The 12,602-nt window shown below is 26.2% G+C and overlaps 3 protein-coding genes across 3 annotated transcripts; 2 read left to right on the top strand and 1 right to left on the bottom strand.

The window, feature by feature from the left end:
• Positions 1-4,087: 4,087 nt before the first annotated feature.
• GO595_004219 (uncharacterized protein) lies at positions 4,088-5,185 on the bottom strand (the record flags this gene model as incomplete). The annotated part of the gene is made up of 1 exon (XM_067917327.1): positions 4,088-5,185. One exon carries the CDS (start codon positions 5,183-5,185, stop codon positions 4,088-4,090), a length of 1,098 nt encoding a protein of 365 aa, XP_067775757.1.
• A 530-nt stretch (positions 5,186-5,715) lies between these two features.
• Positions 5,716-7,065, top strand: GO595_004220 (uncharacterized protein; the record flags this gene model as incomplete). Its single annotated transcript, XM_067917328.1, has 1 exon — positions 5,716-7,065. One exon carries the CDS (start codon positions 5,716-5,718, stop codon positions 7,063-7,065), a length of 1,350 nt encoding a protein of 449 aa, XP_067775758.1.
• Positions 7,066-9,145: 2,080 nt separating this feature from the next.
• GO595_004221 (Kinesin motor domain containing protein) lies at positions 9,146-10,087 on the top strand (the record flags this gene model as incomplete). Its single annotated transcript, XM_067917329.1, has 1 exon — positions 9,146-10,087. The coding sequence occupies one exon, from the start codon at positions 9,146-9,148 to the stop codon at positions 10,085-10,087; it is 942 nt and encodes a 313-aa protein (XP_067775759.1).
• Positions 10,088-12,602: the final 2,515 nt, after the last annotated feature.

Raw genomic sequence — 12,602 nt, forward strand, 5'->3', positions numbered from 1 at the left:
CTTTCATTAGATGTGAAACAAAAACAAACCGAAATTGAATATTTATTAATGCAAAATAAAAACCTACAAAATGAAATTAAACAGATTGAATTAAAATGCCCAGATGAAAACTATCAAGAGTGTGATCTTGAAAAATTAAAAGAAATGCAAAATTTGATCGAAGTTGATAACTCACAACTTATCAAAATGAAAGAAGAAATCAAAATGGCAGTGTACAGCCTTTGTAAAGAACGAAATAAGTTAAAAGAACTTAAAACCAAAGAAACAGAAATAATCAAAGATTTAGAAATTGTTACCAAGAATGTACAAAATTTGAAGAATAATCCATCACCCAAAGAAATACAAAATCAGTTAAAGTTAAAGCATAAACAAAAAAAGCAAAAATACCAAAAAACGTATTCAATGCTTTCATCGAAGATTGAAAATCTTCAAAATGAATGTAAACGATATGAAAACGAATCGAACGAAACTAAAACAAAACTTGAAGAAGTAACACAACAAATCGAATCATTAGAAAAACAAATTGTGCAACGAAATAATTCCATTTCTGATCTTGAATATAACATCCAAATTACACAACGAACAATTAATGATATGCAAACATCGATCGAAGCATTGCAAATCAAAAAAGAACATAAAATGAAATCATATGAAACACTTGAAAAGATAATTCAAGAAGAAACTATGAGGACAAATAATATCACGAAGAAAATTAATAATCTTGAAAAAATAGAAACAGATTTTACGAAGAAATTAAAATGTTTTCAAACAGAATACACAAAGAAAATTAAAGAAATTTCTGAAAATTTGGAAATTAAAGCTGATGAAAAAATTAAAAATGCAAAAAAAGAAGTTGAAGAAAAAGATAATATAATAAAATCTTTAAATGAAAATATTCGTAAAGTGAAAGAAGAAAGAAATAATATCGAAAATATGATAAAAGAAATCGAAGAAAAAAGAGAAGAACAAAAACAGAAAATGGAAAATATGATAAATCAATTCGGAATTAGATTTGAAGCAATGCAGAAAATAATCGCAACTTTTTCTTCTGTGGAATAAATAAATGTTATTTTTCTTTTAATTTAAATAAAAGTATAACTATAGTTTTTTTTAATGATTATAAATAGATATTATTTCATAACAAATAGAAAAAAAGTTTCTAATTTTATTTAGATATGTTTTTAAGGTAATTAACAATTTCTGTATTATTTTTTTTAGTTGCAATCATAAGTGCTGTTTGAAATAATTTAAATAATTCCCAAATATGATTTTGAAATTAAATTTTATTGATATTAATATAAAATAATAATAATAAAAATTTTTAGCATTAATATCAAGTCCTTCTTTTTCAAGAAGTAATTTAATCATTTTTATGTCACCTATTTCGGATGCAATCATAAGTGCTGTTTCAAACAATTCATTTAATTTCCAAATATTACTTAAGAGCTTTAAATTTTTGAAAAAAATTCTATTTTATCTAATAAAAGGTTTTTAACATTGATATCAATTTCTTCTTGTCCAAGAAGTAATTTGATAATGTCATGCTGACTTGTCCTTACTGCTTTTATAAGAGCTGTTTCAAATGATTTGAATAATTTCCATATATTATGAATAAACAAACAATAATATCAATAAATACTATATAAAAAAATATAATTTCTTTAGCATTAATATCGATTCCTTTAGATTTAAGAAGTAATTTTACTATTTCTAAATTCCCATCATAAGATTCACTCATTAGAGCCGTCCAAAATGATTTACATAATTTCCAAATATTATTTTGAAACATAATATTATCAAAACAAAATAAGAATAAAATTAATATATTCCTCTAGCATTCACATCAATTCCTTCTTTTTTAAGAAGTGTTTTAACTATTTCTATATTACCATTTTCAGATGCTAAATTAAGAGCTGTCTCAAATAATAAGAGAAATTTCCCAATATTATTGGAAAATATTAAATCGTTTCGATGAAAATTAAATAAAATTAACAAATATCTTTAGCATTTACATCAACTCCTTCTTGCTTAAGAAGAAATTTGATTAAATCAATATAACCCTTTTTAGATGCATTCAAAAGTAAATATCTAAATAGGTAAAATGCATTTCTTGTAATAATATAAAATATCAAAATATTTTAACAAAATTTACATAAAATCAAAAAAACATTTTTAGGATTGAAATCAATATATTTATTATTAATAAGGTAATTAATAAGTTCTTCATTACCTGAAAAAGTTGAAATATCTAAAAAATTTATTTTAATTGGATTTTTTTCAAGAAAATATTTAACAATAAACGTATTACCTGCTTTAATTGATTCCATGATAAGAAAATTATTAATTTTCATTCCTTCTTTTTCTAAAAATGATAAAATTTCATAATTATTGTATAAAATGCATTTAGTTCCCAAATCTTCTATATTATTAATTGTTTTTATTTTATTTTCATACAAATAGTGAAAGATATTATTTTGATGGAATTTAATTGCTGTTTCATATGCATTTTCAAATGATGAATGATTTTGTTCACATAAATGAAAGATTTCTTCATTTCCACCTGCAACTGCATATTTACCTGTGTTTTCTAATTTTGCGCCATTCATTAGTAAATACTTAAAACATTGAATTGATCCAAAAAATGCAGCATAATCAATTAATGTAACATTTTCTTGATTAATAAATAAATATCTTTCATAAAGTGATGGCTCAATTCTTTGATTAAAATCAAAATTTGGATGTGATGATATTTCTTGAAGTTTTTCTATTTCATCATTTCGAATTATTTTTGCAATTTCACTTGGATTAACTCCTTCTTTAATTAATTGTTTATGGAGTTCAAAATCATTCTTTGTTAGTTCTTCATAATTTTTAATTATTTGGATTTTAAATCTGTCACTATGTATTTGGTCAAATTCATCTTTCAGCATGCGATTAGAAAAATAAGAAATCTTTTTGTTTGAATCAATTTTTATTTTTGTTGAATTGATTTCTATCAATTTTTCGAGAAGAAAAAATGATTCTTGTGTATTTTGCATAAGAAAATTACTAAAAGTTTCATTCATTTTAAAGATTTCTTTTTCTTGTATTGTTTTTATAAAATTTATATAAATGTTAGCATCTTTAAGCTGAGATACAAAAGAAGAGTATAATATTTGACTCAAAATAAGTTTGGTAGAATATGGAAAATTAGTATCAAAAACGTTAGTAATTAAATCAACACATTCTGATATATTAGATTCATCCATATTAAAAATAATTTGATGAACATATTGTAAGATTTTCAAATAATCATTTTGCATTGTGTTTGTTTGACAAGAAAAGTGACAATTGTATCAAGTCTAATAATTGTTGAAGAATAAAAATAAATTATTATATCAATTTATGTGTTTGATAAGGTCATTGAGGAAAATCACATTTCGAAAGAATTTGATATTAATAAATGTATTTTGTTCCATGTAATTATTCTAAAATAAAAAATTAAAAAGAAAAAATCACTAGAAAAAGAAAAAAGAAAAATCATAACCAAAAACCGCTTTCTGACGGGTATTTTCCGTCGGCCAGTGGGGATTTTTACTTGTCCAGGACTGTAAAGTAATCATCATATAAATATCTTCCGTATTAATATCGATTCCTTTTTGCAGAAGAAGTAATCTGACTATTTCTATATGACCATTTGAAGATGCAATCATAAGTGCTGTTTCAAATAATATAAATAATTTCCAAATATTATTTTGAAATATAAAATTATTAAAATAAATATTAAATAAAACAAATAAATATCTTTAGCATTAATATCAATTCCCCTTTTGTTCAAGAAGTAATTTAACTATTTCTGTATCACCATTTGAAGATGCACAAATAAGTGCTGTCCAAAATAATTTAAATAATTTCCAAATATTATTTTGAAATATTAAATTATTAAAATAAAAATTAAATAAAACAAATTAATATCTTTATCATTAATATCAATTCCTTCTTGTTCAAGTTTTAAGAAAGAAAATTTTCCACATTAAAAATCATTTTATCAAATTATTTCTCATTAGAGATTACATAAAGATTATTTATTTAAAACACATAAAAATAGTTAATGAGCTTCATTATTGGAGTCAATTCCAAATTTCATTAAAATTGACCCGGCCAACTTTTTGATAGTTTTATTTTCGGAGTTTTTCATGCCGACAAGCGCCGATAGCAACTGAAAATATAAATTCAAATTGTGGATGTTTCCGCAATACATGTTTAACGTGTCAAGCAAAATCTTCAATGCTAATATCTGTAAGTCTATGTCTTTTTGAGCGTCCAAATGTATTAAAGCCAAAGAAACTTTACCAAAAAGCAAATTTGGATTCTCATTAACATATGCATACGCGTCTGTTTCGGGTTGTTGTAGAAACGAATAGGTACATAGCATGGAAGGGTAAACAATGGAAGGGGTAACATGGTTGCTTCCGGGATAATTACATTTATTCAAAATGTCTTTGACAAGATCTCTTGGGAAAATATCACCATATTTAGATATTTCGGAGTATACTGAGAGAACTAATGATCGAACCGGCTCGATTAATTCATCAATTTCCTTGAAATGAACAAGATTTTGTTTTAAGTGAAATTCTTCTATGATTAACTTGGCATCATCTTTGCTGGAATATGTTGAGACGATTTGGAATAACTTGAGAATATCAATCAGAAATTGACCATCTTCTGAAATTGCTAAAAAATCAGGTGTACGTGTAAAAATAATTTGGCAAAAATTGATGTCGTTAATAGCAAGCATATAGATTGCACGAATTGCAAGAAGTTTTGTGTAATTATCAATAGAATCTGAACAAAAGATAATTTCATAAAACATTGGAAAAATATCAACCGAAGTTGCGCCAAATGAAAGCGCTTGTGACATGTGTGATAAAAGAGCTTTACTTTCACTACTTGCCTCATTTAAATGTCTCAATAGATTTGACAATGGATCAACAGAAGAAAAAGAAAACATGTAAGAAAGGGAACGTGATGAGTCAATCAAAGGGTCAGCAAATGGATCTTTTTGTGCAAGTGAATTATGTGTTAATGCAGCAGGAAATATTTCATCTTTCTCTGACTTCTCAGCGAGTTTTAATGTTTTAACTTTTGGTAATAATGTTATATCATCATCTGAATCTGTGTTGAGTGATAAATCAATTACGTTCATATTGTCGAACGTTTATTTTACTTCTCCTAAAAAAGTGCTCTAAACGTACATATTTTTATTATAAACGTACGATAAATTTTTAAATGTCTAAAATAGCAACGCGCAGAGATTCCATGATTCCTACAAGGCAATCAGTAACAAGAAATACTGAAGTAAAAAGTAAATTAGCTGCTCCACGAAATTCCATATCTTCAACAAAATCAAAACTTAAAATACAAACACCATCAAATACAAATAAAATATCAGGAACGTCCACAAAGACAACAACAAAAGCGTCAAATAAAAGTTCTGTTTTTAGTGTCACGCCAACACTTAAATTATTAGAAGAAAGATCAATTCCTGAAGATTTACAAGGCAGACCACATATTATAGGAAACCAAAGTCAAATTGAATCTCTATACACATACACCAAAGATATTGCGCGTTCTATTTTCACTTCTCAATACTTCAAAATGTTCTTTCCAGATCATTTTTCTCCATCACAATACTCAAGACTATCAATAATTAGTAACAATTCAAGAAGTTCTATAATGAGTACAGCAAGTCATATTCCAGTTTTTCGAAAATCATCTTTATTTCCAAATGCGAATCTTAATGATTCTTCACCTGAAAACTTTTCATTTTCTTCCGCGTTTGAACATTTAGAAACACTTATAACAAAATGCAAAACAAAAGTTATTGCAATCACTGATTTTTGTCTTCTCTATCCATCATTAATTCTTTCAATAAATCAAAATTCGAGTGAAAGTGCCCTTCATTTCTTAAATGAATTTCTTGAATTAAAATCAACACGTTCACAAGAAGCAAATATTTTATTTGCAGTTCTCATCAATTTATATAATTCTTTTTCTGATGAAAAAGAGTTAGTTGTTTCAGTTCTTGGTAAGCTTGCACAACTTGAAGATTGTATATGCACACGCCTTCAAAATGGCGCTAAACATCAAGATGAAAATTTGTCTTCACTTTGCATCAAAGTCCTCACAAAAATTGGCATTCAAATCAAAGACTCCGGTACACAATTTTCAAACATCTCAGAAAATTCTGATGAAAAAGAAGCCATTCAAATTTTGAGTGAATACGTTGAAGCTCTTGAAAATAATGGGCAACCATCTGATATTTCTGATTTCATGATGAACATTGTTACTGTTATGCAAAGATTTAATGACTCTGCGGTTGTTCTTGTTCATGCTGCTACATGCGCAGAAGCAGTTCTTCCATTTTATACTGAAGCATCAGTTGAAGTTGTTTATCATTGTATATCTATTTGTGCTTCAATTTTAAGTGGTGAAACATTTCTAAATGGAGATAAATCATTTGAAGCATCAGAAGCAATACAAAATCTTTTTAATGAACTTTTCCAAAATATTTCACCTGAAATTTTAAGGAAATCAATTGAAGCAAATGTTGCTGAATCAAATGATATGAAATTAAAACCAATTTTAGAACAATTACATATGATCAAATGTGATAATTCAGAAGAATTTATCAAACCAATTATTGATAGTTTGGAAATTTTCCATCCAAAATATGAATTACCGCAATTCTTGATGAAATTAAAAAAAAAGAAATCATTCGAATTATTACAAGAATCAATTCAAAGATTAACAAATCCTGAAACAGTATTTGAAGAAATTGAAGAAGTTACATGTAAATCAGTTGACGGAGATTTCGGAAATTATCCAAAACATTTGTTAGTTATGTTACAAACTTCATGGATTATAAAAACAAGAAAAATTCCTCCAAATTGTGATGAAAATATGTATAATGACGTAATGAACTCAATACAAAAAATAATGAAAATGAGCGATGATGAAATAGATGAAAGTGAATTCGGATATAAAGCAAATACAGAAAGGTATCAACAAATTGTATCTTGTTAAAATAAACAAAATTCTTTAACTTTTCTATTTTTGTTTACATATTTTAAAAAATCAGTTACACTGAAACTTTCAATCACACAAATTTTTTTGATATTCGTAGAGGTACCGCGGCAGAATGTCAAAACCGTAAATAATTTTAAAATATAAATATCTCAAGATATATATTATAAAATAAACTTATCTTAAATAAAATAATTATAATATATATGTATACCATATAAAATTTAAATTTTGATGAAATTTTAAAGAAATAATGATTTTGATCTTTTTTTGAAATCTCATTAAAAGTGAATTTTTTTTAATGAAATAAATCATGCTATAATTGGACTCTATCACTGTGCTAAGTAAAATGGAAAAAATTAATTATTAAGTGAGATAATTTATCAAAATTATTTTTTTGACATACATATTGCATCATGTATTTCTGCCGTAAAAATTGACTGCAGAATTTAAGAATCTAACATCAAAGACCAAAATAGCAATTATTTTGATTTATTTTGGTTTCGCGAAAAATGATCCTGACAATTTTCCAAAATTTTGATTTCTTTAAATGCGAATTCAAGCATTTTTTTCACAGTGTCTGTTTGTATTAATTTGCTTTTAAACGGTTTTTAGCGCCATTTTTTTTTTAATTTGGAGAAAAAAACAAGATTAATTTATTAATTGGATCATTAAAGGCGCAACACCAAAGAGAAATATCAAAACTGGAACAAATTATAGGAATTGAAAGACATAAAAATACAATTTTAAAAAAGCAATTATTATATCTTGAGCAAGAAAATAACTTATTAAAGTCCAGATATGAATTATTAGGTGCATATATAGAAAAGATACAAAACGACTTAAACCAATTTAAAAAACCTATTCCAACAAAACCAAATGTTAAAAATTTTAAATTTTCTCAACATTTTCTCTCCATCTGTCATTCAAATCTATATAAAGATATTTCTAAACAAAGTTATGACATCTACATATATAAATTTGCATATATTTTAAATTCCTTATCACCAAATCCTTATAATCACATGAGACAAGTTGTTCCTCTTCCTCAAACATCATTAAGAGAACATTTTAAAGGTATGCTTGAGAATGAAATTAATGATCTTGTTGATAATCTCTCAATGTGAAAATAATGGAATCCAAATTAAATCTCTTATTGCAGATGGAGAACTGAAATATAATTCATATCATTCAAATTTTATAACCGAAAAATGCGTTCAATTTTCTATTGTATCGTTTCAAGTATTAAAATAAAAATATCACAAAATTGTCAGGACGAATTTCGGGAAAAAGCATGTTTTTACCAAATAAAGCTTATATAATTAATTATATTATGTTAACGAGCCATGAGGCCAAAATGTCAGTAACCGTTTTCTGCCGCGGTACCTCTATATTCATATTTTTAATAAATTATTTTAAAAATTTAGATATCAATTTAGATCATTTTTTGAGAAATCAAAGATAAACTTTTATTTTAATAATGATTATAATTTAATTGGTGTTAAACAACTTTACCAAATATGTTTTTTTTTTTTTATTTTCAATTATACCTGAAAATTAGATAAACGTATTTTAACGTACGTTTAAAATAATGAAGGCTTCCTCCGTCTATTTTGGAAATAATTTCTCAAGCATAAAATCATGTTACAGTGCTAGAACAGTCAAGTACAAGAGAGAAAATGAATTTGGAACATCAAATCAATTTTCTACACCAAAAAAGATTCCAAGAAATTTGATTAAAATAAAAGAAAATGCTTTAAATATATACCTAAGAGTCCGCCCATTAAAAGATACAGAAAAAGAATCATGCATTGAAATTAAAGATAATTCAATTATTTTACAATCACAAGGAAGAATCCAATCAAAAAAGTTCAATTTTAAAAAAGTATTTGGACCAGAATGCAATCAAAACGAAGTGTTTTCTAAAAGTATCAATGAATTATTTCCACGATGTGCTGAAGGTAGAGATCTATTATTCTTTGCATATGGAGTTACAGGTGCAGGGAAAACATTTTCAATTCAAGGAACACATGAAAATCCTGGAATTTTACCACAAACTCTATCAACGATTCTAACATCAATGAAAGATGGAATACCATCAACATTTTCATCATTCAACAAAATGAAAGTTTCATGCATCGAAATTTTCAATGAAAAGTTATATGATTTATTTGATTTAACATATAAGTCCCAGAAACAAGCAAAAACACAAAAAACATCATTAAACTTAAGCAGAGATAATAATGGAAAAACAATTGTCGAAAATGCGCAAGAATATGAAATCAATGAAGAATCTGAAATTGATCACATATTAGAAATAGTTAATGCAGAACGACATATGGCAGAGACATTATCAAACAAAAGGTCATCACGAAGTCATGTAATATTTCGGATAACATTAGAAAGATCATTTGGAAATCCAATATGTATATCAATTGTTGATTTAGCTGGTTGTGAAAGAACTAAAGCATTAGAAAACTCGAGAATAAAAGAATCAGTTAATATTAATAAATCAATGATGGTGCTTGGAAGATGTATTCGAAGTTTGGCTTCACATAAACAAGCTGTCCCATATAGAGAAAGTTTAATAACGCGTTTATTTAAGGACTTTTTCGAATCGCCAGGAAAATGTGCAATTGCTGCAGTTCTTGTAAATGTTACTCCTTCGATAGAGCAATTTGAAGACACAAGTTTCTCACTAAGTTTTGCTGTCGATGCTTCAAATTGTACAACAACATCAACAAATGAAGATGAATATAATAATAATAATCAAATGTGCGATCCATTGTTTATGACTAACTTAGCATTACAAACACAAAAATATTTGGACAACTTAGAAAATACTTATAAAGCACAAGTAGATGCACTAATGGAAAGAACAAGATCAGCAAATTTGCTAATTGCAAATATCTCGGAGTACGTCTCAAGAGCCGATTATGAAGCCCTAAAGAAAGAAAACATCGAACTTAGAAAACAGTTAAATATCGCTTTGGAAAAGATAAACGAATTAACAAAACAGTAATTATAATGTAAAAGTTTAGAGGTAAAATTATTTTGTTTTTTTGACTCTTTTTTGCTTACGCATTGGTTCCAATATATTTTCTGTTTAGGAAATTAGTTATTTGATATGATTTCATTAATTTTTAGTTTACTTGATTGAATTGAAAAATGTTATTTTAACGAAGAAAAACACATGATAAGGGGAAAAAAATATGTCAACAATTACCTATTTAATTAGAACATGTTTTTATGCTTTTCGTTGGTGAAGCAATTAAAACTATGAATAGTCGCACAAACGCTAATATTTTGAATTCGGTTTTGATCGGCCAAATATTTTCAGCGGGGATATATTCAAAAAGTGCACATTTGCCCAGAATTTTTTCCCAGAAAACCTTATGAGCGATGAACTAAAGGTCAAAATTCAATGGCTTCCAGATTTAATTCTTACAGTGGTGACCCATTCTTCATCTACGGCTGAGGAGCTTGCAAGTCTATTACAGTTTGCATGTTTTAAGCATGAGAAAATATATCTATTTTATAAGGGATGTATCCTTAATCCAGCCGAAACATTGAAAAGCCAAGGCATTGGAAAAGGCGATGTGATTGAATGTAAAATTGTTAATCGATTTAATAGATTCAATGAAATATTTTCGAAAAAAGATCAATCTATTGTAAGAGAAATGGCACGCGTTCTAGATATGAAAACGAACATTAAAGTTTCTAGAAAAGAAATAAGGAAATCTGGATCAAAATCATATTCTGATTCAGATTCTCCCAAATTATTTGCGAAGGAAAAAAGTGATCTAACAACATCAAATGATATTTCATCTGAGCCGCTTCCAATAATATGGCAAAATAATGATTATGAAAAAATATTGATTGGAACTGAATCGAATTTGCAGAGTAATGGAAATCATGAAAACACAAACACAAGGAACGAATGTGAAAGTGTTTTACACGGAGAATAAAGCTTGTTTTTATTTTATATGTATTCATCTTCTTCTTTTCGTTTGCGCGGTGAACCGCTTTTGGTTTGTTGGAGCGTTGTTTTAGATTTCTATATGAAACCACAAATTTTCAAAGCCAATAATTTTAACCACCGTCTTGCTCAGAATTATTTCAATTGAGCTGGTAGGAATTGAAAGAAAAAGTCCGGAAAGTAACGTGTTGTATTCCTAAAAAATGAAGTGATCCGCTTTTTGAAAGCACTTATGAATTTTTCAAACAATTTTTTTGTTTCTCAAAGAGATTAAAATCATATGTTACATGGAATGCGGAAGATAATTATAAATGTTAATAATAATGTATGATTATAATTCTGATTAAACTTGGGCATATGAAAATATCTTTGTTTGTTTTTTGCCCATAATGCAATTCAAATCTTCGGGTAATTTTTCAATATTCGGACCAAGTATTATATAGAAAAAGTATTTTATCACGAAAATTTTTGATGGGAACTCTATTCAATTTTTAAGTTTTTAGAAATACTTTACTTTCAACATATAATTATGTTTTGGAACTCTTTTGGATATTCTAATACATAAACACTTTATCGGCTCTTTGAAGACATTCCGAATTAATCAAATTAATGATGAAATCAAAAGCAATTGACTTCCGATTTGAAATAATTTTTATATGAAATAAATTTAATTCATTATTAAAAATCCAACAAAAATATAGATACTAATTGAAGAGTTATTGTTCTTATACAATGATATTGTTAAATTCTCTTCATTTTTCAAACGATAAATATTTTCTATTTAATGATTGCACTTCAATTGTTTTCTTTTGAATGAAATTACTCCTTTATCCCAATTAAAAATATTACTTTCCTTCAATAATAAAGTAATTTATTAATAAATAATGTAAGTAAATATATTAATTTATGTATAAAATTGTTCTTTCATAACTATTATTAATATTTCTTTTGGCCAAAAATTTATTTTAATTTACAATATTAAATAAATAATCATTGATGTTACTATTATGGATGAAAGATAAAAATCTCAATTAATTTAATTATAATTCTATGAAATTTCAAATAGATTTTATAAAAAAAAAATATTATTATAAAAACCACAACGAAGGAAATCTTATTTCTATTCCTTCTAAATTTTTTTACATTCACATGTCTTTGCATTAAAGCTTTCCGATTTATTAATCAAAATTTAGGAAACATAGAACACAAATTGAGAATTTTATTTTATTTTCACGTTGAAGTTTTAAAAAACGTGCAGAAAACAGTCTCACTCTTCTTGTCAATGAATAAAGAGAAAAAATTGAAAATCTGAGTGAAAGAGTTATAAATAAAGTGCAATAAATACATTGGTAATGAAGAAAAAAGAGCAGTGAATGAAATAGAGATCTCTCAGAAATTAGATAATTTCAAATGACGATGAACTTTTCTTTAACACTGTTTCTTCTATTTACTTTTCGAAGTAATTCTTGTTGTAAGTATCCATTCACTGAATTTAAAGCTTTTAGGCCTTTTTTAACTGTTTATCATCTATGTAAAGTAACAGAACGATCATATTTAG

The sequence above is a fragment of the Histomonas meleagridis genome, assembly GCF_020186115.1.
Source record: "Histomonas meleagridis strain 2922-C6/04-10x chromosome Unknown contig_25, whole genome shotgun sequence".
NCBI lineage: Eukaryota > Parabasalia > Tritrichomonadida > Dientamoebidae > Histomonas > Histomonas meleagridis.